General features: G+C 42.2%; 1 protein-coding gene across 8 annotated transcripts in view; it reads right to left on the reverse strand.

Annotated features, from left to right (window-relative positions):
• EXPH5 (exophilin 5) overlaps positions 1-26,667 on the reverse strand; it is a 70,281-nt gene that overhangs the window by 32,735 nt on the left and 10,879 nt on the right. For 3 of the 8 annotated variants that reach the window (XM_070624838.1, XM_008524577.2, XM_070624839.1), the window contains one exon: positions 19,683-19,980. The exons of 3 other annotated variants lie outside the window; for them this stretch is intronic. Coding sequence is in view for 1 of the 5 variants with exons in the window: in XM_070624837.1 (XP_070480938.1) it covers positions 5,737-5,759 (23 nt within the window). In the remaining 4 variants the exon portion in view is untranslated. Of the gene's footprint in view, positions 1-5,736; positions 5,871-19,682; positions 19,981-26,667 lie in introns of those variants that run through there. 2 more of the 8 variants (XM_070624842.1, XM_070624837.1) reach the window with 2 other exon arrangements.

Genomic DNA, 26,667 nt, shown 5'->3' on the forward strand with positions numbered 1-26,667 from the left:
CATTCAGCATATGTTTGAACTCTGGGTAAAGAGCAGTGACCAAGTCAAGTCCTTACCCTCTTGGAAATTACATTCTCCTGGGGTAGGTGTGGGGGCAGCAATGAAAAATTAAACACGTGGTATGAGAGCATATACCAAGAGGATCTGGTCTGAGGCAGCAGCAAAGATTCCCTGAGAAGATGACATATGGCCTGAAGGTTGAAGAATGAAGGATGAGGCAAAGGGGTAGTACGTAGGTGGTTCTGGGAGAGACCTTTCCAGACAGAGGAGTAGCAGCTGTGGAGCAAGAGCCCTTAAGGAAAGAAGTCAGGAACTGAAATGAGGTCCGCCTGGCTGGAGAGTGGAGGTGGAGAAGAGGAAGCAAAGGGGAGAGCAGCGAGGCAGCTGCTAGATCCTGCAGTGTTTAGGGTTGGGTTAAGCAGTTTGGCATCTAGTCCTGGAGCAAGAAGAAAGCATTGATGACTTGGCGGGGGCATGACACATCAGATTTGCATTCTCCGAAGATCATCCAAGACTGAAAAGCTTTTGCATAGAAAAGGAAATCATCAACAAAATGAAAAGGCAACTTACTGAATAGGAGAAAATATTTGCAAATCATAAATCTGATAAGAGTTTAATTACCAAAGTATATAAAGAACTCATGCAACTCAATAGGAAAAAACAAGCAATCTCATTAAAAAATGGGCAGCGGGCCTGAATAGACATTTTTCCAAAGAAGACAGAGATGGCTAACAGGTACATGAAAAGATGCTCAACTTCACTAATTGTCAGGGAAATGCAAATCAAAACCACAATGAGATATCACCTCACACCTGTTAGGATGGCTATTATCAAAAAGACAACAAATACAAGCATTGGTGAGCATGTAAAGAAAGGGAACCCTTGTGCACTGCTAGTGGGAATGTAAATTTGTGCAGCCACTAAGGAAAACAGGATGGAGATTCCTCAGAAAATTAAAAATTGAACTACCATATGATCCAGCAACTCCACTTCTGGGTATTTATCTGAAGAAAATGAAACACTAATTTGAAAAGATATATACACTCCCATTTCACTGCAGCATTATTTGCAATAGCCAAGATATGGAAACAACCTAAGTGTCTACCAATGGATAAATGGATAAAGAAGATGCGGTATATATACACACACAATGGAATACTATTCAGCCATAAAAAAGAATGAAATCTGGCCATTTGTGACAACATGGATGGGCCTTGAGGGTATTATGCTAAGTGAAATAAGTCAGACACAGAAAGACAAACAGTATGATCTTGCTTATATGTGGAATTTAAAAAACAACAACAACAGCAAACCAAGCTCACAGATACACAGAACAGATTGGTAGTAGCCAGAGGTGGGGATTGGGGGATGGGAGAGATGGGTGAAAGGGGTCAAAAGGTACAAACTTCCAGCTAAAAAATTATTAAGTCCTGGGAATGTAAAAGTACAGCATGGTGACTATAGTTAATAACATTGTATATTTGAAAGTTGCTAAGAGAGCAGAACATAAAAGTCCTCATCACAAGAAAAAAAAATTGTAGCTAAGTATGGTGACAGATGTTAACTAGACTTATTGTGGTGGTCATTTCTCAATAATAATCCTCCATAATTATGTCATACACCTGAAACTAATATAATGTTATATATCAATTATGCCTCAATTAAAAAAAAAAAAGATTCATTCTGGCTGCAGGTGGAGAGAAGATTCCAATGGGGAAGAGGAGAGGAGTGAGGATACTTGTAGGGTCTAAGAGAAAGAGGTGTCTACTTGGCCAAGGATGGTGGTGGTACAGTGGAAGAAAAGTAGAAAGTGTTCAGAGCTACTTAATGGGTAAAACTGACCCCCAAGTGTCCACTGAGTGATGCAGTGACTTTGCAGGGTTAGGGATGGAGACATGTCAGGAAAGACTCCTCGATTTCTGTAGAATGGAATAGAAGATGCCATTCATAGAGACAGTGCATATATAATCTTCAAAAAAACAACATTAGGGGCTGACCCCTTGGGCCGAGTGGTTAAGTTCACGTGCTCCCCTTTGCAGCCTGGGGTTCACTGGTTCAGGTCCTGGACACGGACCTAGCACCGCTTGTTAAGCCATGCTGTGGCAGTGCCCCACATAGCAGAAATAGAAGGACCTACAACTAGAATATACAACTATGTACTGGGGGGCTTTGGGGATAAAAAAGAAAAAGGGGAAGATTGGCAACAGATGTTAGCTCAGGGCTAATCCTCCTCACCAAAAAAAAACAACATTATATATAAAACACCTTTAACACCACTCGTCTTTGAGCGGTCATTAAATATTTGCATAATACTCAAGCTAGTCTGTTTTCCATAATTTATTTACTATTCCTCTGATGCAGAACACTGCAATTTTCCCTTATAAATATTGCTGTAATGAACATCACTGTGCATTTTGTATTTTTATAGTGCCTCTGACAGACACTGAAGTAGAATTATTGGGTCAAAGAGTCAGTGTTTTTGTGATTGTTTATACACACTACCAAAATGCTTCTCAATATGGCTGTCGCAATATTACTCAGACCAGCAATGTACTAGACTACCATTAGGCCTCCTTGGAAAACTAGATATTATTATTTTGAGTATTTTTATTTTCTGAATTTAATACTTTCAAGGTACCATTTAATAACTGTGGGTGGCTATTTTTCTTTTAAGAATTTTTGTTTTCTTTGCTTAAAAAATGCCGTATTTCTTTGATAAGTAACAAAATTTGAACACTTTACCATATGTCTATTTACTAATTACATTTTGTGTTTTGGCAGTTGTACATTTTATCAATTTATGAATCAATGCCTCAGAGTTTTTCACTAGAATGAGGCATGTTTAATAAAAATATGAACTCATTATTTTTCTTATTTGCGCGAAATATTTCCTCCATGTTTCTGACTTTCATTCTGATTAAATTTTGAATGTTGGGCCATAGAGACCTCATTCTGACTAGGGCTAGAGTAGGTAAAACATAACTAATCTGTAGACGTCCTTATGATAATCCTTGTCTCCTGAAGACAATGAGAAATGAAATGCAGACAGTAGTTACATGCAGATACATGAAAGGGCTAGATTTTAAAGAAATTCAGTGGCTTTTAAAGCAGAAATATTCCAACATTGTCAAAAAGGTGGGTGAACATGTACAGCCAAGAGTCAGAAAATTCAAAGGTAACGTAGTCAAAGGTGGCGTTGTGTTTACCTATTAATAACGAAGTAAAACACAAAGAGTTCTGGCCTTTGAAGTCAGGATAACCAGGAAGGGAAACTATGAATGACATAAAAGTCTAAATTCTCTGGGTACCTGTCACTCACCTCCTAATCTTATACACCCAAGAGTCCTATGTCCTATAGAACAAACATAGTCTGTACATTTGTAATTGATCAAGCTTCTTGTACTAAAAGGAGCACAACAATCGTAAAGTCAGTGGTTTAGACTCATTCATTTACTTAAAAAATAAAATACCAAATTAGTGCAACACTAGCAAAAAAGAAAAAAATCTCAACATAAGAGTAAGGATGCTCTGATAGGTGAAACTTAAAAAGACAGTATTTTAAGTGTCCACTGGCCTCAGTCTGAGAGAGAAGACCTTTGCCTGCAAGTGAAATTCAACCAAGCTCACAGCCAGCCTACCATGCTCTTGCTCATCCGCATTGGTTTGTTACATACTCGGCCAGCCATTTGGAGCATACAGCCCACTTTATGCCAATGAGAAGACCCTCAGGGTTACCAATGACACATCTAAATAAATTACAAGTGCATAGTTTGTTTGCTTCATTAGTCCAGCTTGACTCCACATACCACGAGGGACTGTTGTCTACACTTGTAATTTGCTCTACCCCCAGGCTGATTAACTTGACTAAACTAAATCAGGTCTTTTCTTGCCGAGCCGCAGTCCCAGCCCGCTGCTCCAAATCAAAATGCTCTTTCTTCACTCACAGGACTCTCAGTCTGCAGCGTGCTGCCTTCCATTCCATTCTGGCTCCTCCTGAACGAGTCCGTCCTCTGAGGCTCCTCCTCCCAAGTTCAATTTATTTTTCCTTCATTTTCTGTCCTTGAGTAATGAATCCCATCTCACCATCCTTTTTTTTGTCTTCCCCAGCTGTGACCTTTGCTACCCACTTTCTTTGTTCACCTGTATTCTGAGCAGGTCTTTGTCTTCATCTTTATTTTCATGACTGATGAGGGAATACCCACTTAGAATGTGCTTTGCAAAGGATAGCTGTCCCTTTCTCTCCCATTCTTTGGCTCCACTCATCTGCTCCCTGTGAACCAAATCCTGGCCTGTTTTCCAGTTGCTGTGAGATAGTAGAAAGAGCACTCACTGGACAAGGCAGTTTCTAGCTGGGGGATGTTGGCCAAATATTTAAGTTTCTTGGTTTTATTTTCCTCATTTGTAAAAAAAGGTTGATGATGTGCTATATTCTTCACAAAGCAGGCCTCCACGATTCCTCTCATCCCTGAAGGTCCACTCCTTTGCCATGTGACTTCATCACTCCTCCTCCCCCTGGGTTCTGGGCTGGCCTTGTGCTCATTTAGATCAGTGGAAAGTGACAAAGTGTAAGTGTGAGATATCTGAGCCTGGGCTTCAAGAGGCCTGGCAGCTTCTGCCCTCTCCCTCTTGGAATCTTGATACTGCTGTGTAAAGAAGCCCAGGCTAGCCTCCTTGAGGGTGAGATCACATGCAGAGGAAGGGCCCAGCGGAAAGCCATCACCAGCTGCCAGATGCGTGAGTGAAGCCACCTTAGATCATCCCAACGCAGCTGAGCCGCCAGACTACAGCAGTCAAATGAGTGATCCCAGGCGAGATCAGGAGGAGGACCACCCAGGTGAGCCCAGCCCCAATGGCTGTCCCACAGAATTCAGGACTAACAAATAGAAGCCCTTTTAAGCCTTTGGGACGTTTTGTTACGCATAATTTAAAAACACAGACACAGTTGAGATTATTTTAAAGATATGTTCTAGTCTAAAACGAACAATCAAGACTCATCGTTCCTACATCAGAATTAAATCACTGAGAAATCTTATAAACCTGAAAAGGGCCTTAAAACATAATCTGGTCAATCTCCCTGTCTTCAGATGAAATAATAACAATAACAAACAACAGCAGATGTTATGTATCAAGTTCCTACCATCTCCCAGGATTTTGAGTCATCGTGCTAATCCTTACAATGCTGCAGATGACCCTGAACTCACACCTTGATTCTAAAGCCCGTGTCTTCCTAACCTGCTGTCTCACTGCCCCTGGGTACTATTAACCCCATTAATAAACAATGCAATTGATATAAGCTCAAAGTGACTTTTGCCAGTTAAAAAGGTGGGAACGATTATTCAAATATGATCGAGGAGAGAGCAGTTAGACAAACGTTGAATGCAAACAAGTTCCCTAAACCAGAAAACGGAATTACAGCTTCCATTTTCCTTTTAGAAAAATCTCAAATATTTCTCAAAATTGTTTCCCTTATCAGCTTCTCTTGCTGAGGGCATCAATTCCTCTTTTCGCTGTTCCCACCTCCCCTTTCATCTCCTTACTCACATTTTTTTCTCCACTTCTCTCACTTCCTTGGCTTTGTATACATATTGTTCTTTTTCAGAGCTGACCTTCCTGCACGAGAGCCATCTTATAACACCTTGTTCTGCCTGCCAGGCAGCTAAGCATCCTGATCTATCAACTCTCCACTTGTGGCTTTAAGGACCTCTTGTCACGTATTCCCCGAAGCCCCCACCCTACCCTGGTCCTCCAGGTTCAGTCATCCGTGAACTCCAGAACCAGCTGTTCAATTACACGGAATCCTGTAAAAGTGGATTTGTCGCTTGAACTGTAGATCAAAGCAGCATTAAAGTTTTCCTCCCATGCAAGAACTCAAACACATTTTTATTTCTTATTGCCCAGCAACCACAACACACAGAAAATCACCAATGGCGTGCAAGGGGTGGGGAACTGTATCCCGAGTCAGAGCTTAAATGTTGAGCGAATGTCATCATGGAAGCGGGACTGGTCTGTCCAGGCAACGACCTTTTCAAAACCCTGAAACCCCAAGGAAGCTCACCATCTCAGGAAAGTGCTCCCCCTTTGTTTTGTACCTTCTGGGTACAGATTTCTTATTGCTCATCCTCTAGGGGAAGCTTTAGGACAAGGACCGTGAGTTCTCAGCCAGGAGGAGGCAGGGTAAAGAAGGCACGAGCCCTTGTCCAGGGACCGCACCAGCAGCTTTACAATCCAAGCCTGGCCTCTCCTCTCCTATTGTTCTTCTGAAAAGATGGGTTTTTGAGAGCCTTTAAACCTGACATCAGAGCCTGTTCTGAGGGACGGGCAGGGATTAGAAAAACAAGCAGGTGTATTGAAAAATGTGTTCTTTTGATAATAGTAAAGTTAAACCATAGAGGGAAGTCTGGAGGAAGGGAAGCTCACATAAGGAAAAGTGATAAACTAAAGCAAGCAAGCAACAACCGCAAATAACAACAAACCTTTAGAACTCAGAGTGGCAGCAAAATAATGTCACCAGCTTTCAGCCAAGCTAGATAACAAAGCCCACCTAAACTCCGTGAATGGCTGCGATGGAAACTGCTCAATCCAGGATAAAAGACAAGCTTTTCTATATTCTTTTAAATGGACCATCGTAACCTTCCTGGATGTTTATTCTCACATGACACAAAGTCACAACAGAGGGGAAAATTAAGTAATCTAAGTAACACTAAGGATGTGTAATTGCCATACTGGGTCAGATCACAGCGAGTGATCCTTTACCAATTAGTCACCTTAAAGAAGGTGCTGTGGAAAGACTAGCTGTCCACCCTGAGGTCAAACTTCAAGTTCAAGTGCCAAGTCCTCATGGAGCCATCAGGCCTTTCTGTCTTCCTAGGTTTATCTTCTCTCTTTTTAAATCCATTTATACCTTTTACCCCAACCCCCTGGGAAAGCACACAACGTCACCTCTGTATTTACCAAATTATATTGAGTCACTTGTCATGTACCTGTTTGGCTGTGCCACCAGGCTGTCAGCTTCCTGAGGACAGGTGCTGTGTCTCATTGTCTTGGTATCCCCAGGGCTTAGCATGGCCTCAGACTGTTTGTCGATCAATACATATTTGCTCAACTTTTGGGGGAATGAATGAGTTCTACAAATGTATACCATCATTGTGAAGCAACTCAGTCAATATTTGACAAAAGTGAGAGATGTGATCCTGCACACCATTAAAATCATGTATGTAAAAAGTAATTTTTCCATAGGAATAATACTGGAAAGCTGGTCATAGCTAACATTTATACAGCGCTTACTCAAGGCCAGGCATGATTACATATATTAACTAATTTAATCTTTACAAGAACCCTATAAGGTAGATATTATTCCATTCTACCAATGAGGAAATTGAAATCCTGAGAGGTTATATTAAAGTCAGACTGCCTAGTTTGAATGCTGTCCCTGATCTTTATTAGCCATGTAATTTTAACCTCTTTGTGCCTCAGTTTTCTCATCTGTAAAGTGGGGATAAGAGTAATAATATCTCATGGGGTTTTTGTGAGGATTAATGCAGGTAAGGCTCATACATCTATGGTTAGTACAAATGAAGCACTGAGTAAATGTGATCTGTGAAATGTGCAAGATTGGTGGTAGTGTTGGTGGAGGGAGAGTGGGGAGTAGAAATTGTGCATCACCTCCCCCAACATGACGGAGGTGGATGGTGGGCAGTAAAGAGAATTGCCCTTAGGCTTTGCTTTTTCCTGTAAAGAAACTCAAAACCATCGAGTGTTTAGCTTGGGCCACCTGCTCCTCCTGGACCTCCATGTTGCATGTAAATTAATAGCACGCTTGTGAGAAGACCCAACTTTGCAGTGCAGATTCACAAACACAGCCTAAAGAGCACACTCAAGACAGCAGGGAGCACGTGGGGAAGGCTCGCTGCCGGTCCCCGAGCTGGCCCTCACCCTGCACGAACGCACTGGCTAATGCCAAGGTTTGGGCGCATGTTTGTGAAGAATATTGCACATATTTTAGTAAAGGGTCTAAAAAACATTTACTGTTGTAAATTCTAATAAGGCAAACATACACAAACTGAGAAAAGCTTACACTTTTATTTATCTTCAACCTGGATTCCAGTCTAACTTCAGAAAGTAACTGTTCACTCATTGATTCAGATAGTATTTTCTGAGCGCTTACTATGTGCTAGGCACTGTTCTAGAAGCTTGGAATGCATTAGTCCACAAAAGAGACAGCTCCGAGCCTTCCTGGAGTTTGTGGTCTAGCAAGTGGCAGTATTTCCACAGCCACCTCCTTGGCTCAAACCACCACCATCTCTCACCTGGATGACCTCGGGAGCCCCCTACTTGTCTCCCTGCTTCTGCTCTGGCTCTCCTTCCATCCAGGCTCCACACAGCAGCCACAGTGACATTTTAAAAATGTAAGTTATTTCATGTCACTCCCCTGCTTAAATCTCTCCAGAAGCTTCCAATCATGCTTAGAATTCCAAATTCCATGGTCTTCAAGGCTGACAGCATCTGGTCCTCTGCCTTTTCTACCACTTTCCTCGTACCACTCTCCCATCCACTCAGCACCCGGCCTTCTCTCTGTTCCCACTGGGCTGTGCACTTGCTGTTTCCTCCACCTGGAATGCTCTTCCCTGTTTTGTCACACGGCCATTCCTTTGTACCATTTAGGCATTAGCTAAAATGTAACATCCTTAAAGAGGCCTCCCATGACACTCCAATATAAACTATCCCTTCCCCCAACTACAGTCACTTTTTAGCAATTTACTTGGTTTACTCTTAATCGTCTTATGAAATCATCTCCTTCATTTACTTACTTTTTATTGATTGTCTCTCTTGTGCCCCACTAAAATATAATCCATAAAAGCAAGGACTTCGCCTGCCCTGTTTTCTGGAATGATGTCTGACATAGAGCAAGGGCTCAGTAAGCCCTCAGTGAACAAATGAACACGAATTTGAGAAACTCTTCTCTCTGGACCTGCATTTCTTCATTTGTAAAATGAGGGGTTTGAACTAGATGCTTTCCCACTCTTTACGATTCTAAGGATGCTTTTGCTAATGTTTCAAGGGGTATACTCTAGTACTTAAGAACATGGTTAACAAATCCATATTTAGCTCTGTTTGAGATCTCAGAGATTCCAACTCTGTCGCCCTTAGGCCTCTGCATTTCAGCCTGAAAAGTCCCAATCTTTCACATTGTTCTCATGTGTCAATTACTCCTTCACTCCCTTTGCCCTTTCTTTCTGCCGCTTCTCTCTGGATCTACCACATGATTAAAATGAAACAGCTAGAAAAGGACTTATGATTCCAGATTCAAACTGACCATAACTTTATGGAAGATGAAGATGATATTTTGTGTTGCATCTAGTTCCTTCATCATGCTGCTCAACGTTACGGGAACCTTGCACGCTGTAACAGCATTTCGCTCCTTGTGGAGGGATGTGGGTCCAGAATTAAATGTTAAACATACGTTGTGTGACAGCCACTGCACTCGGTGCTTCCACATACATTATCTCATTTAATCACCACAGGTCCCCAGTGAGGTAGGTGTTATACTCATTTTACAGTAAAAGGAATTGAAACCATGAAAGGTGAAAAAACTTGCCTGTGGTTATAAAGTGGTGAGTGAAAGAGCTGGGCTTCTATCCTAGCTTCAGACCCCACTGCCCAGCATGATAACATTTGCCAAGCGAGTACAGTTATTTCCAGGTTATTTCGCAGAGCCTGAATTATTCAACACTTGCTTGTCTCTGCACTTCTTTCCATGCTGGTCATCTCACAACTGGATTGTCAGCTCCCTAAACAGAGTGCCAGACTTTCTGAACACACAGCAAGCAATGACCAGATATTTGTTGAATAACACAACAAATGAACACAGAGAATTAAAAGCTTGAGTTTTTAGCTTTGCTTCCCACTTATTCCTCTTTATACAGATGCTCTGACATCTTCCACTGAAACTGGTAAGGCAAGAGTTAATGCAAGTTGAGTGTCAGGATTGTACAAGTGTAGGGAGGCTGCTCAGAGCTGCAGAATTGGACATAAATGTCTTTTGTAAGGCTGTTGGTAGCACAGCTGCAAAGCAGGTTAGAGCCAATACGTTCTGAGCCATAGATAACGCGTAGGATCTCGGCATCCTGGATTTGTCCATTATATATTCACAGCTTCTTTCTAAAGGAGACTACAACCTAAATTCTGACCACACCCTCTGTACTACTAGTTATATAGAATTAGGTAATAAGACAGAACTGTACTCTTGCATATCTAGTGTATCCCTCCTTCATTTTCATGAATAAGAGTGCAGAGCATGTTTTTTTCTAGTATTCAGGCAATTTAGTGCTAATTCTTATAACATATCCTGCCAGAAAAAACTATAGAAAGAGGAATGGCATCAGAGGATCATAGGCAATTCCACAAGGCTGAAAGAGATGCTCCCATAGTTTCATTCCGGGTCCAGGCAGAAAGTCACAAAACTACATTGCCTTCACTGTAATTAATACCCACAATTATCTTATTCAACTTAATTCACTCTCTGTATCATGCAAACTTAAAGATCTTAGAAAAGCAACTCAATCCAACGTTCTGGAAGTATCTTTAACTTTAAGGAACTTAGTGTTGCTATATGAGACTCCATCCCCCCAATCCCTACCCACACACACCGACCAAATACCTAAGGCAGGAGGAAAGAAAGATAGCTCTCAAATAGCTATTCAGTCTTTGCTTCAGGACACAGAATGCTGAGAAGATGCCCCGAGGTTTCTTAAATGCTACTGCCATGAATGTACTGGCCCCAGGTTCCCATCAGGACAATGGAGGCTCAGAAAGTCCATGACTTGCAAACCATTATCCACTGCAGGATTCACTGATGGGGTCAAAGAAAGTTTGGTGTGGACATCAGTTAAAACTCATTGGTTTGGATTACAGTTTGTAACACATTTTCAAAAAGAGTTAACCCTTGAAGTAGCCCTTATCCAAATGGTTGCTGCCTTTTCCAAGTCCTCTCTAGCAGGCCTGCCTCACAATGGTCAGCTTGGGTCTCAACTGCTTTTCTCCATCTCCTGACCTGACAAACCAATACTCCACTTTATCAGAAATCACAGCAGAATCACATTCCAAAGGGCTTTACTTGGAACATTTCCTCCTGAATCCCTGTACTAAATGTTGTCATTGGAATACTTACTCTGTGGATCAGTTATTCCAAACATATATAATGTTTTCATGTGATATTATCTCATCCAGAAGAGCTTATTAAGTTTTGTCTTCAGATGTAGTTACATTTATTTACCCAAACATACTCTTAAGAAGCACTTCTAGAATGATTCTGTAACAAAATCAGTACCTGGGTGAAATGAATTCATGCTAGCAGTACAAATGCATGTGTCTACTCCACATTACATAACTTATTTATGGAAACATAACATTTCTGTAAAAGGTATTTTACTGGTAATACTGTTGTTATTTGTTATTATTTGCTGTCATTTTAACTTTCAGATTCTAGTATCTAAATTCTCTTTCTCAAGAACAAACAAAATTTGTGATCATTCTTCACAATGTGTTAAATGCTTTTCCATAAAATCTCAATAGGTCTTTGGAGAAAAGGCAGAAATAAAGCTCTGTTACACAATGAAAATGATAATGTAACATGGAGGTTATTATGAACTTTACATGAATATGTCTCAGTGCATCAAGAATAGGTACAGAATTGTACTCAATCTGTGAACAATCAACCCTGTTCTCAAAAATGAAAAGAAATGTCAATGTAATGAAGCAGTTATGGCAGGTGCATTTTACAGAAGAAAAGTGGAAAGGAAAATAACTGTTTACATGGCATATGTATATGAGTGTGGCCTATTCTTTATTGACGATGACCTTAGATTTTAAAAATCATCATCTATTTAGCTTTGAATCACTTTGGGCTTATTTGCAAAAACATTTGTTTTCTTTCAGTAGGATAAGGTAACGTATGGCACAAAAAAAGAAATCTGGATATCTGATTCCCTCTATCTTTTTGTTTAGTTTTGTTTTAAATCCTTCTATTCTCATCACCAATATCCAAAAACAGGGCTCAATAGTAATGAACTAAGTATGGTTGTAGATCTGTCTGAGAGCTATGGACCACTTTACTAGCACACAGGTGGTCTGGGATGTGTTGGGAGCCTGTCCCACTCACAGCAAAGTGGTCATGGGTAGTTGCTATGCTTTGGGTCATGTGATCCAAAATTTTTTGCATTCCTCATCCTAATCAACTAAACCATGGATTCCTGCTTGATCCAAAGCTAAACGTGAGCCAGAATACTGCGCAGACAATGTGCCCTATTTTGGAGAGTGATTAACAACTTAATCATGTCCTTCCTCTTGGCATGTTTTGAAATCATCATGACAAGTAAGACAAACTAAAGTGACAGAGGCTGAGACATAAAGAGCGAGAAGGCATCAAGCAGCACCAGGAGCAGAAGCCATGAAGCAGAGGAGAATTGCAAGAAGAAAATCAGCTGTGGCAGTGGAAGCCATCAGGGAGAAGCAGAGCAGAGTAGCTGATCCACAAGTCTGGCTGATTCCCAGCCCAGTTGCTTGGTACCAGAACGCTACTGTATTCTGATCACCATTCCAGTTCCCAAGGACTGGCTGTCCAGGGCGAGGTTGTTTCCCATGTTTCCTCACTTCCCCATTGTAGACTTACGATAAAGTGCCACCCATCGCTTGAGGTAAACTAGTGTATGTTCCTTGTCACCTGAAAGAGCATAACCAAAACATCCAGCCAAGCGACATGTAGGAATCTCTTCAAAAGGGAATTCTTCAGCATTGGGACAGGAAATTTCAAATGGCAACAAAACTGACTTTGCTTTGCCATTATACAATTTTTAAGTTCATTTTTTCCTAATTATGAAAATAAGATTACACTCAATACAGAAGACTTGGAAATTACAGAAATATTGAAGAAAAAAATCCACTCATAGTCCCCACAACTAGACATAGTGCTATGTGTGCATACGTCCACCCAACATTTTAAAGCAGGGGTAACAGGATGTTACCCTGAGGCTGTCTCAGTTTTAGCTGAGGCATGAAAACAAGAGATCCCACATATCCAAGTGAATTGTGAGCAGACCAGTCAGGAGAACTTGCTTGGTAGGATTTATAAAAACAAACCAAAAAAAGGCCAAAGCCTTTCCCCATGTTTTCTTCTAGTTTTACAGTTTCCAGTTTTACGTTTAAGTCTTTAACCATTTTGAGTTGATTTTTGTGTATGGTATAAGATAAGGGTCCAATTTCATTCTTTTGCATGTGGATATCCAGTTTTCCCAGCATCATTTGTTGAAAAGACTGTCCTTTTTCCATTGTGTGTTCTTGGCACCCATGTCAAAGATCAGTTGACATATACACATGGACTTACTTCTGGGCTCTCTACTCTGTTCTATTGGTCTGTATATCTGTCTTTATGCCAGTACCATACTGTTTTAATTAGTGTAGCTTTGTAATGTATTTTGAACCCGGGAAATGTGATGTGATTTCATGGATATGACACCAAAAGCACAGGCAACAAAAGCAAAAATAGACAAGTGGGACTATATCAAACTAAAAAGTTTCAACACAGCAAAGGAAACAATCAATAGGGTGAAAAGGCAACCTATGAAATAGGACAAAATATGTGCAAACTATATCTCTGATAAAAAGTTAATTTCCAAAATGTATAAGGAACTCCTGCAACTCAATAGCAAAAAAAGCTAATAACCTGATTTAAAAATAGACTAAGGACTTGAATAGACATTCTCCAAAAAAGGTATACAAATGGCCAATAAATACATGGAAAGATGCTGAATGTCAATAATCATCAGAGAAACCCAAATCAAAACCACAATGAGATATCACCTCACACTTGTTAGGGTGGCTAATATATATATATGTTGTTGGCAAGGATGTAGAGAAATTGGAACCCTTGTACACTGTTAATGGGAATGTAAAATGGTGTAGTTACTACGGAAAACAGTATTCAGGCTCCTCAAAAAATTAAAAATAGAACTACCATGTGATCCAGCAATCCCACTTATGGGTATTTATCTAAAAGAATTGAAATAAAGATCTACAAGAGATATTAACACTCCCACGTACATTGTAGCATTATCACAATGGCCAAGATGTAGAAACAATCTAAACGTCCACCAGTAGATGAATGGATTAAAAAAAAATGCAGTAGATACATACAATGGAATATTATTCAACCATAAAAAGGAAATCCTGTAATATGTGACAACATGGATGAACCCTGAGGATATTATGCTAAGTGAAATAAGCCAGTCAAAAGGACAAATACTACATGATTTCACCTATATGAGGTATCTAAAATAGTCAAACTCACAGAAGCAAAGAACGGAATGGTGGTTGCCCAGGGCTGGGGGAAGGGGGAAATAGGGAGTTGCTAATCAACAGGTATAAAGTAAGTTCTAGAGATCTGCTGTACAACATTGTGCCTACAGATAACAATACTGTATTGTCTACTAAAAAGTCTGTTAAGAGTTTGGTGTTCTTATCACATACACAAAAGCTAAAGCCCTCTTGTTAGGGTTACAAGTCCCCTTACCCACATTAGTCAGAAGAGTAGAGACAGAGGGAGTCCTTCTTTAGAGAGAGGGCCTTCAACAGTACCACTGAAAGAGCTTAATATATGCCCCCTACAGTTTTGGGGAAAGGCTGACTGGTGTCTGACTCCTGCCTGAGAAGTTTAAGTTCGAGAAACTGGGACCAGCCAGCCCAGAGTGAAGGGAGTAAATGGATACTGAAGGGAGATTGCTCAGCTGGCGCTCGGTCCTCACTTCCAGGGTGCATGTTTCCCATGGACAAGGAATGGGCCACAGGAGGGCTGGGGAGGTGTGGGGCTCTCTTAGCTCATGTCCACGAGAGCTGGCTCAGGAGGTGAAGAGACCTTAGCAGGAAGAGGCTTTGGGTGAATTACTGGATCCCTAGGGACATGGAGGGGTTGGCAGAGAGCAGGGGAGGGCATGTCATCACACCAAGAGAGCTGCAGGAGAAGAGAGCCTGAAAACCCCACAAGAGCACACAAGAAAAAGGCAAACCAAACATCTGCCCAACCCAGAGAGTGTGAAGCCACCTACAGCCACCCTACGGCCATCCCAGTGAAGCAAGAACTTTTCAGCATACATCCCCCATCCCCACCCAAACTCCTACCTCTCCTCCCATCCCCCTTCCACTTCAACCGTGGAACTGTCAACAACCACCATGGAGAGGATGGAAAGGTAGAGGCTTACAGGGAAGGGAGGATCAAATCCCTCCTCACTGTCAGAGGCTTCTCCCCACAGCAAGTCGTGGTTGTGCCAGCGAAACGGCTGCTGCTCTGAATGAAAATGGAACTAATCGGGGACTGGACAATCTAATTATCACACTGAAGTGAGACGGAGCTTTGCATCTTCTAGTGACCCAAGGACTTTTATTATTTAAGAGTGAGCAGGAAAGTCATGAGACTGCTCACGTTTTTATCCAGTGGCATTTACAGGCAAAACTGAAGATGCTTTCTGATTATATTCCACGAGTCCTGCTTGCTCAACACGCCAGTTATACACATAAGCTGTTTTTTTTCTGGTGAGGAAGATTGGCCCTGAGCTAACGTCTGAGCCCATCTTCCTCTATTTTGTATGTGGGCCACTACCACAAGCATAACTTGATGAGCAGTGTGTAGGTCGGTGCCTGGGATCTGAACCTGCAAACCCTGGGCCGCCGAAGTGGAGTGCAAGAACTTAACCACTATGCCACTGGGCTGGCCCCAGTGTATGCATTTTAAAAAAATGTTTTTACACTATAAATGCTGTTTTGCAGCCATTTCCCACTTAGCATTATGTTAAGGATGCTGTTACATCAATATTCCTTTACCTTGTATCTTTGTACTGTAGTATATGTATCCACTCCCTTATCACTAGATATATGTGTTGTTTCTAATTTTTCACAGCCATAATGTTAAAATGAACATAGTTCAAACCTAACATTGTACACATCTCTGATTAATTTCTTAGGATAAATTTCCTCAAAATAGAATTTCCAGGTCAAAGGATGAACACGTTTTAATGACATGAAATACATTACCAAACTGCTCTGGAGAAAGGTTATATCAAATTTTTCTCCAACTAGCAGATTGTATACAAGGGCCAATTTTCCCACGTCCTTGCTAACATTAGTTATTACTGTTCTTATTAATCTTTGCTAATCTGATATCTATTAGCAAAAAAAAAATGGTTTTCAGTTTTTAAAAATTTCTTTGATTACTGAAGAGGTTGAACATTATTTCATATGTTTATTGGATAAGTGTTATTTTTTATGACTTAACTGCTCAACACCTTTGCTTATGATTTTAATTCAGGCACTACTGAAAATATTGGTTCTTTGAAGCTAAGGCAAAGGACCAAAAGGATGGCAGAGTTGGGAATTCTTCGTATATGCTTCACAGTGTAGCTCACAGAGCAGTCTGTGTATTACTAACCGGGGCTCAGATTGGCCACTACAACTGGCCGGGCCACGTGTTGTCTTCAGTGCACCTAATTTTCTCAGTTGTTTGTCTCCTATAGCTCTTGCCTCTGTTCAGGTTGCAATGATAAGTACAAAGAGAGGTATAATGTGGCTCATCCACACAGTCACTATTGTCAGAGACGGTCTCTAGCACTATCTTCTTTTCCCAGCCAATCGCCCCAGACTGGCATGGTTGCATAAAGTTACTGTCTGAGCTTATGTGAGCGTACCGGGACCGGATGGTGGCGGCAACCAGATGATGGTTTCTAATCCTTTGTTACTTGGGCTGATCAAATAACATCTGTGTGTCTGATTTTCTTCATCTGTAAAACTCAATTCTTCATGACCAGACCTCCTGCTTACCATCTGGACTTGTTTCCTATATCCTCTCATTTAAACCCTAAGTGCCAACCATTCCAAACTCTTTGCCATGTTCTCTGGGCCTTTTTCCAAGTTTCTTATCTGCTTGCAATGCCCTTCCTTACACGTTCTTTGGGTGATGATCTAACTCAGTACTGGCACTTAGGCAAAAGATTGAAAAATGCTTTTTGAGGGAAAAAAATGAATTCAATTAAACTAAAATGAGCATTTAAATTTGTCAGGACGATTTGAAGAAATTTAAGGAAGATTAAAGAAAATTAAAGAAATTTGTAGGAAATTTAAGATCTAACAGTGGGAAAAGATATGTACAAAATAGCTGTGATACAACACATGACATGATAGATCATTAAAAGAAAAACAGTTTCTCTACTCACAACATTTCTGATTAACCACCCGAAGTTAGTGCAGCCCACACAGGTTGAGGGCTCCGTCCCACAAAATTGACCCCACTTTAGACACCAATCTCCAGTCCAGGTCTCCAGCACCTGTGACTGACTAGCTATAAATTGCAGGTTCCCACAACCCCCTCTCCAGGTTTGATAATTTACTAGAACAGCTCACAGAACCCAGGCAAATAGTTTACTTACTATTACCAATTTATTACAAAAGATATTTTAAAGGATATACGTGAACAGCCAGATGAAGAGATACATAGGACAAGATCCAGAAGGGTCTTGAGCACAGGAGGTTCTGTCCCTATGGAGTTTGGGTTATGCCACCTTCGTGGTTCATGGATTCATTCTTGTTCACCAACCCAGAAGCTCTCTGAACTTCGTTCTTTAGAGTTTTTATGGAGGCTTCGTTATGCAGGCATAATTAATTAAGTCATTGGTCATTGGTAATTTAAGTCCATCTCCAGCCTCTGGATGCCCTCCCCAGAGGTCAGAGGATGGGGCTAAAAGCTCCAACCCTCTAATCACATGGTTGGTTCCTCTGTCTACCAGTCCCCATTCTCCAAGAGTCACCTCATTAGCATAAACTCAGGTATAGTTGAAAGGAGTTCATTGTTAATAACAAAAGACATTCCTTTTAGCCCCCGCCACTCAAGAAATTTCAAGGATATAAGAAGCTCTGTGCCAGGAACAGGAGACAAAGACTAAATACATATATATATATATATATATATATATATATATATATATTCTTATTATATCACAATCCTTAGAAAACCAAGACTCTTGCTTTGGGATCATAAAGAAGGATAAAATTAATTCTGGCTAAGGGCTGGGAAAGCGTTCACAAAGATGGGGCTTAAAGCACAAGTAGAAGTAGAGTTACTGGGGTATAAGCCCCATTGGGGTAGAGTCTGAACCCACCACTATTCCTCACTAGTGATGCCTGTTCCCCAGTGAATGATCTAATGATGTGGATAGTAGATATGTGTGTGTGTGTGGTGACGTGTGTGTGTGTAGGGGGGATGAGTGAAGGCCATCATCGACAAAGTAATCTGAGCAAAGGAAGTAGGAGAGTGAATGACTTAGTTTTGCTTGTTTATGTGAAGTGGTCGTAGGAAGTTTTTATTTGCAGGTCTTGGATCAAGAGAAAAAAATTTAAATTTACTCACTGAGGTCAACCATTATCTATTAATATTTTCATTAACGTCATGTGTCATTGGGCTATAAATAAGAATCCCAGAAACTCTGAAATTCTCTCAATTTCTTGGTAGACACACAGGAGAAAGTTCAATACTAAGACCATGCAAGACTTCTATGCTCTCATGTAAAGAACAGGGCTTGGAGGGGGAGCTAAAGATTTCTTACTGTGGCCTCATGCCTGTCACTCATTCACACAAACACCATCACACTGGATGATTGTGCCCTGATTCAGTCGATTCAACTGAAAGCCTCAGATATGAAGAAAGGTGCCACATAACCCTGTAACACACGGTTAACTTCTAGTTTATCAGAAATCATTTTGTGCTGCTCTGCTCCTTATCACGTACAGAAAAAACCCAAAACAAACAAGAATAGTTAACCTAAATCTTATTTTTATGTGCAAGGTTGTTAAAAATTAGTGAACATTTAGTAGAATTTACTGAAGGTGAACAGATCTCTGGGAGGGGGAGGAACAGAATTCAGGTGGGATGGAATGTTCCAGCAAGCCAGCAGTTACCCACAATAAACAAACACTAAGACCTTAGTTTCTAATATTGACATGAATCGCCTTTCAGAATCGAAAATTTACATATTCCAACTACTAATTAAAGTTTAATTGTGTGTTATGTAGATTGGTTCAATGGAAACGTTATCAAGTCGTAATTGGAAGTGATTCTTCCACTTAGCCACATTCAACCACACTTCCAGGCCAGCCTCTTCACGAAGGATTTCCTAATTACTTCAGCTCCCATCCATCTTCCTCCCACTCCAAAATCCTACCATCTGTGCCACCCATTAGACACTTAGTCATGTGCAGTCTTATAACATTATTTAAGTTTTCATGCCCTGTCCACCCAAATAGATGATAAATTTCTTGGGGTCTACACTTTCCATTTACCATAGCAGATTGCATAGCCCATACAAATAGTAGGTCCTCAAAATTTTTGTCAAGGATCTATTACCTTAATAAAAATGAAAATATCACTAATCTTGAGCCCCAAAGATATTGGGATTTATTTAAGTAAACCCCCATCATGACAAATTTGGGAAGGGGTATCTTTTTCCTTTATCATCATGCCTGCTGAAGATACCATTCTCAGCCTTGCTGCTTTGAATGCAGAGGTGTGTGTTCAATGTATTCAAGCAAATTCTGGAATACCAGGTCCAAATCATCTGTCAGGGGCTTCACTCTAGTGCGCAGCAGCTTACCTGGTAGGTGTTGGGAAGCACGAGGTAGAAGGATGGCTTTGTCTCTCTCTTCAGTGACTTGTGGTAAGCTTCAAAACCAAGATCTCCAGTGCCCCAGGCTGGTGGGCAGAGCACTTGGAAGAGAGGGGATCCCCCACTTGCTGAAGGTGAAATACACTTCTGCTGACCCCGTCCTGAAGAGAAGGGTGCTGCTGAGAAGCCAGCTTGCTGCTTCTTCATGGAGGAAACAGCCGCTTGAAATGAAATGTCTCGATTTTTTTGGATGTTTCAATGATCAGTTGCCCTTAACTATTTTCGCCTACAATGAGAGAGAGAGAGATAGCTCCTGGCAGAAGTCCACAGCTGAGAGGGAGGAAATGAAAGCAACTACAGTTTCCTCCGGCTGGCTGGGCACCTGCTGTCAGGCAGACTGTTGGTCTCAGCGTGCCCATGTGGTGGTTCTGTGGGCCAATCGGTCCCCTCCTCTACTGTCAAGTGGCTGCTTTCAGCTTCTCCCCAGAAGTCCTTGACCAGGCCATCTGGAGCTCAGGAACAAGTTCCAATCTCCTTTGCCAGAATTCTGCTTTGAAATTTGCCCACTCCTCCCTTCACCCTAATCCTGGTCACAGGCCTAAAACTTGACCTTATTGCTAAGAGATAATTTACATCAAGAGATAATGTATCTAAATGTTTAAAAGCTGACAGAGGAATTGATGTCCTTTAATATCAGTACATTAGCTCACCCTGGACTCACAAAGTGTAGAGTCCACTTGGATCCACCAGTTTCAGTGTAAACAGTAAGTCAAATGCCAAAAACATCAGAGCCAGAAGCCTGAGTTCATGTGAACGCTCCTTCCCCCTCCTCCTCCAGGTGATCAGCCACCAAGTCCTGCTAATTGAACTTCCCAAATATTTCCTGAATCTGTCCCCTTCTCTTCATCCCAGTCAAAGCCTCTAAACATATTGTCTTCTGAGCCAAGCTTCACCGTCACCCAGAGCCATCCACTCAAGAAGCAAATTTGATGTTGTCACTCTGTTGTGCTAAGCATTTCAATGGCTCCTCCTCACCTCCAGTTTTCACCAGGCCCTCTCTTGCCAGTCACTGGCTCTCACTTTGTATCCCAGTGATGGTGCCTGCACCTCCACCATAGTCTTCCACTTGTTGAGCCTTACCTATTGCTGTTCACTCGATTTGGAATGCCCTTCCCACCTTTATTCACCCCTCACCTCCTTCAAGACTCAGTTCAGGCACCATCTCCTCCAGCAAGTCTTTCCTGAGACCTGACATAGGGTTAAATGACCTCTGTGCCCCTGTGCATAACTATCTTATCATCTGCTGCGTCATCATGAATATACTGTTTTCAGATCTGTCTCCCTCATGACATTGAGAGATCGGAGAGAGCATTTTGTGTCTCTGGTACTAGGTTCATAGCAGGATCTCAAATATATCTGTAAAAGAAATGAGTGTTTGCTGCTCAACAAAAGTGTTGTTGAATCATGATACGGAAAAAAAAATAATAATCTATCCTATGGGGCTCTCCCTCTAGAGAGGAACACAGAGGTACCCAGACCTCTGACCTCCAGCTGTGAGGTATGGTGAGGAGGGTCCTGAGGCAGCCACAGGTTCCAAGGACAATTGCCTTTTTGCTGCAGATGGAGGAGCTCGTCATATCTGGAAGCTCCCAGAGAAAGAGCTGAAATTGCAATGCTACTCCCAACACTTCATTTTGACAGTTGACTGACCTACAATAAAAATTCCTGATGACTGTCTGCCTCCCAGGAAGGCAGGCAGATCCAAGCCAAAGGAGTAGCGGGGACCTGGCTCACCTCCCCAAGAGACCCAGGTCCCTGGAGGTGTAGAATCGCCCATTTTTTAGGGATGACCGTGAGTCTAACACCTGTGAGTGCCTATGGCACCTCAGAGATGAAGCTCAGGTGAGCTGAGTACAGAAAAGCATTTTTATCACTTTAAGGATAAAACTATAACTCTTGTTTTGAGCACTGTTTGGAAACTGTGGCATTTACAACACTTGTTAATTGGTTTTTAGACACATGCAAATTATTTATAATAAAGAATTTACATTCATGTATCGTTTTGTTCCCGTGAACTCTCCTTAAGGATCTGGGAGGCCCAGAACAAGGTGTTAAAGAGTTGACACAGGGGGAAGCGAAAAAAGCTGGGGGAGAAGCTGAGCCAGTGCTCAGTGGAACTGGGTGTACAAGTGCTAAAGCAGGCTGGGCGAGGGTGGGGTCCGGTGTGGCTTTGAAGGTGGAGACAGCTACGCTGCAGGGAATATGTTACTCATAAACCTTTTAAAGAGTTTTGCCTGGATGGCAGCGGCAAAGCAATTAAACAGCTGTGGACAGACATGACCTAATTTATTGGCCTTTCCAGTTGCCTTTTGTGGAGCTGGTGCTATTGCATAACCTACAAATAAGAATGTGTTTTGGTTGAGGGGAGGGCTTACTGAGAATAGGGAGAAACAGATATCTTTAAGGAAGACAAGACACCAGGAAGCAGACCAGAGAGAGCGTAGGGGTGGCCAGACAATCCCTGACATACTCCTCTGTGGTGTCAGAAATCCCCCCACCAGCCCCGGTGCTTCTTCTACTCTGAGGTGTGGAGCACCCATACCCACTACTCAGGGGACAACTTTCAGCAAGCAGGGTGCTTGCTTCACCATTGCTGATCCTGAAGGAGAGCCGTGAAGGGCAAGCTCAAGTGCAAATGCAGTAATTCAGCCAGCAACTTAGACCTACCCTCAAATATGCAGAGTCCAAAAAGTCGTTTTTATATACCTTTATGGCATCTGGAAGAAAGGAAGAGAACGACAGAGAAAATTCATGATGGCAATTTTCAAGAGGCTATAAAAAGTTCCGTGGTTTAAAAGCCTAAAAATGAAAAGAAAAACCTGTGGTGCCATCTGGACTCTGACCCAATTTAAATCAAAATACGGGCTGTTTATGGGATTTAATTAAGACGCACAAGATTTTCCATCTGGGAGCCTCTGAGGATCTGGCTTCAGAGCTGGATTCTGTCACTCCCGCCTGTGTCACAGCAGCACCACCAGCATGTTGGCTGAGGGGCTGAGGAGCAGCAAGCTGGACCGTCGGTGGCAGGGAGAGGGGGGTTTGTCGTGAAGCTGCCTTCCACGGACAGCACTTGGGTCTCACTTAGATGGTGAGCTTGTTTGGTGTGGCTGAAGGGTGGGACTGATGATCGTGGGGGACCGCAATCTGACCCCTACACTGCCATTGCCATGAGCACTGTTCACCTGTTCTCTTAATTGCTATTCAACTCACTTAAAGCTAAGGCATTAAGTTCCCTTGGAACCCCTACATTTCCACACATTTCCATCACCCTGTGTCTGGATCACTTCACCTGTATCACACTGGTCACCCGTATCACACACTGGTCAAGTGCCTTAGGGGACAGTCCTATGTCCTAGTCCGACGTCCACCCTGGGCATTACAATGGTCTTGAGGATCTTTGAAAAAAGAGAAAAATAAAGATAATAATATCTGCCCTTTCTACCTTAAAGGATATTTGAGGGGATCAAGTGAACATGGTAGGCTTTATAGTACTGCATATATTCAAGAAGCCACTGGTCAAGTATTCTGGAATAATCTCAGAAACAGCAGACAATCTAACTCCTTCCACTTTCTTTTGGCCAATCTGTACTGAAACAAGGCTGCTTTACCCTTTCAGAAACTCTTCGGGCTTCCATGTTGCCCTTCTTTAACCATTTCCTGTTTTCTATGTCGAATATAACCACTCAACAGCCAATGTGAAGAACCTATGACTAAAGTTGGGTTCCAGGAAGTGAGTTCAAGGCCAGGATCTAATCAGCTCTTGGATGTTACAGCATTTGTGTTTATGGGTAACTCACACTTAGTGGCCAGTAAAACAAAACAACAACAACAAAAAGTAAAAAAGCAATTCTTCCAGTTGCCAAACTAAACAGCTCCAGGGGCAGAAGATCCTTTTGATCCTGCCAAGCAGTTTTAAAGTGGGAAAGTACTAGAAACAAAGCTTATTACATTTGTGTCAGGCATGGCCCTCTCAAGTGTCCTTTGCTTAAGACTCCAAGATTTCCCCTCTCAAACTACATAGTTTCTGAGAACTCAACAGTCCCTCAACTGGTACAAAGGAGTGGAGTGTAGGAAAGAGATGACAGGTGAAGTCAGTGCCCACTGCCCAGGCAGCCAGGATGGGACGCCTACTGCAATTAGAGTTATTTGGGGAGCTTTGAAAAAATACCCATGCCCGGGCCTGGCCCCGTGGCCGAGTGGTTAAGTTCGCGCGCTCCGCTGCAGGCGGCCCAGTGTTTCGTTAGTTCGAATCCTGGGCGCGGACATGGCACTGCTCATCAGACCACGCTGAGGCAGCGTCCCACATGCCACAACTAGAAGAACCCACAACGAAGAATACACAACTATGTACCGGGGGGCTTTGGGGAGAAAAAGGAAAAAATAAAATCTTAAAAAAAAAAAAAAGAAAGAAAAAATACCCATGCCCAACTCCAGATCACACATCCATTAAGCCGGAATGTCAGGGTGGGGCCTGGCATCAGTAGTTTTAAGAGTTCCCCAGGAAGTTGTCATTTTAGCCAGAGTTAAGAATTTCTGTCTTAGTGGAGACTGCGGGCCAAGACCTGTCATCACAGAAACCAGGAAGACACATCAAATGTATCTTAGTGCACAGGTGGGCACATAGAGGGGAAAAGCAAGTGCAGCCCAATCCTGGACAGGTGAATCTCAGTGCCCGCCACACCAACATTACATCACTTTTAGCTGAACTGGATGGTCCAAGGCTCCTGCTTAGGAAGTCCAGCACTCAGCTTTCCCCAGGAGGAGCTACAGCTTGGACGCCTGACCATAGGGCAGCCCATCCATAGGCATGAGGTGACCCGGCATGATGGCCATGAGTATCAGACTCTGGACCAGAGAATGTGGAAAGAATCAGCTAGCTGAAGGATACAGCAGCACAATGTGAGGGAATCAAAGGCATCCTGGAAGAAAGACAGTTTGAGCTATGACATGCGAGCAGAGACACTGGTCCCTAGAGTTGTCTTGGTTCCCCAAGACCTTCAAATTCCAGTTTCCGTCCACGTGTAACCTTTCTGCAAAGCCCTCTCTACCTAAAGTGCCCTGAATGAGACTCTCTTCCTCTCCATCCAAAGACCTCGATTCACCTGAGCGCGATGGAGACTGACCACCGCACAGGAACAATATGAATATCCAGAAGGGCAGAAGCAGCAGCACAGAGAAGCAAGAACAGAACAGGGCTACTCCCAAAGGTGCAGAAGCAAGAGAGAGAAACTGGAAAACAGCAGAGTGGGCAGAACAACTGTATAGGACAACAAGAAAACTCACGAGAACGTTCTGGCAGGGAAGCAAAGCCTTAGCAATATAAGATGGGGTCGTGAGAAAAGGCAGAATCTAAAGGACGACAGAAAAGGACAACAGGGATTGAAGAGAAAAGAAGAGGACAAGAAATTGTTCCGTCCCCTGCTCTGTTCCGTGCTGCTGGGCAACGACCCCTGCAAGCTGCATTTCCCAGGCCCTCTCTATCAGTCAGCTGCTTCCTGCTGGCTTCAGCCAGGCACTGACAGGAGATTGGAGGTTGACAAGAAGAGAAAAGTCCGGGTGTTTTTCCTCCTCCCTCTGCCTCAGGCAAAACTTCTGGCAGTGACTGGCCCACGTCTCCAAATCCCCCGACAGGCCTGCATGGTCCCAGTTTCTCTTGGGGATCCTAGCCTGTGGGCTTGGATAACAACACCTGTTTGCTTTTTCTTCCCAACCAGCTGCCTTGTACCGGCTCACAAGGGCAGATTGTTAATTATTCAGGAATTTTGCAAGCTGGTTGTTAAACTATTGCTGGCTTGAAATTGGCCAGAGCTGCAAATCAAGGCTTTTTCTCCAGGGGAACCAGTTACCAGCACATCACTGCGACCAGGCCGCCTGCTGCTGCCAGTCTCTGGTTTGCTCACTGTCCCCTCCTAGGTTTCTCTGCCTCTTTTTTTCACCATGTAACCAATTCACTGCACTACATTCTGTTTCAAATACCCAGTAGTTTCTGTTTCCCTGGCGGGACCCTGACTGACAGGCAGGCAATGCTCTGAAAGAGCTTCACCAGTTGCCCTGTGAGCAGTCAACATTAAATTCACAACACGCGAGGGTTTAATTTTGTTTGCTTGTTTTCTTCTAGTAATCCTGTTAATCGCTTATCCTTGTGATTAAGTAACTTTTGAAGCAAATTAATTTATTATAGGTTAAAAACTTATACCACTCTAACAGGGTGTTGGTTTGACTAGTAAGAACCGAATCTGAATGACAACCAGGTCACTTGATGGAGACCTCAAGATGAATGGTCTGCCCTCAGTTGGGTTTGCTAAGTGGCATAGAAAATGGGAAGAGGAAGGAAGCTGAAACACGACACATTAACGATGTACACTGATATATGTATAACGAACAATCAGACTTCTCTGTACAAAAGCATTTTCCCTTCAATTTCCTTCTTAGATTTCATGAAAGCTGATGCTGGAGCATTTGCTTCATCAGCTCTTTGGTGTTGCTGTTGCTGTTCGGTTGTTCCGCGGTCCTTTCTCTAAAAGGAATAATCATGGGCCTGAGAAGCGGATGGAAATGAATGGTACCAGGACAAGATGCTAGCTATTTGGGAAAAAATCAATTTATATAATTGTCCTACCTTATAGGTAAAATATATGTCAGATTTATTAAAAAGTTAAATTTTTAAAAAAGATTTTAAAAATTAGAGGTGAATGTTGACCTAATCTCTAGATGGGAGAACTTTCTAATCTTAAAAACAAAAAGAAAACTTTTTAAAAGTTGGTATATTTTACTATATAAAAATGAAAAAACCCATATTTTCAGACAAATATAAATGCAAACTGAAAACTGGGAAATATATTTGTAACAAATAGGACAAAAGTCAATTTCCTTAATGTATAAACATATAAATCCGTAAGAAGAAAACCACACT

This window comes from Equus przewalskii, chromosome 6, assembly GCF_037783145.1.
Source record: "Equus przewalskii isolate Varuska chromosome 6, EquPr2, whole genome shotgun sequence".
NCBI classification, from domain to species: domain Eukaryota; kingdom Metazoa; phylum Chordata; class Mammalia; order Perissodactyla; family Equidae; genus Equus; species Equus przewalskii.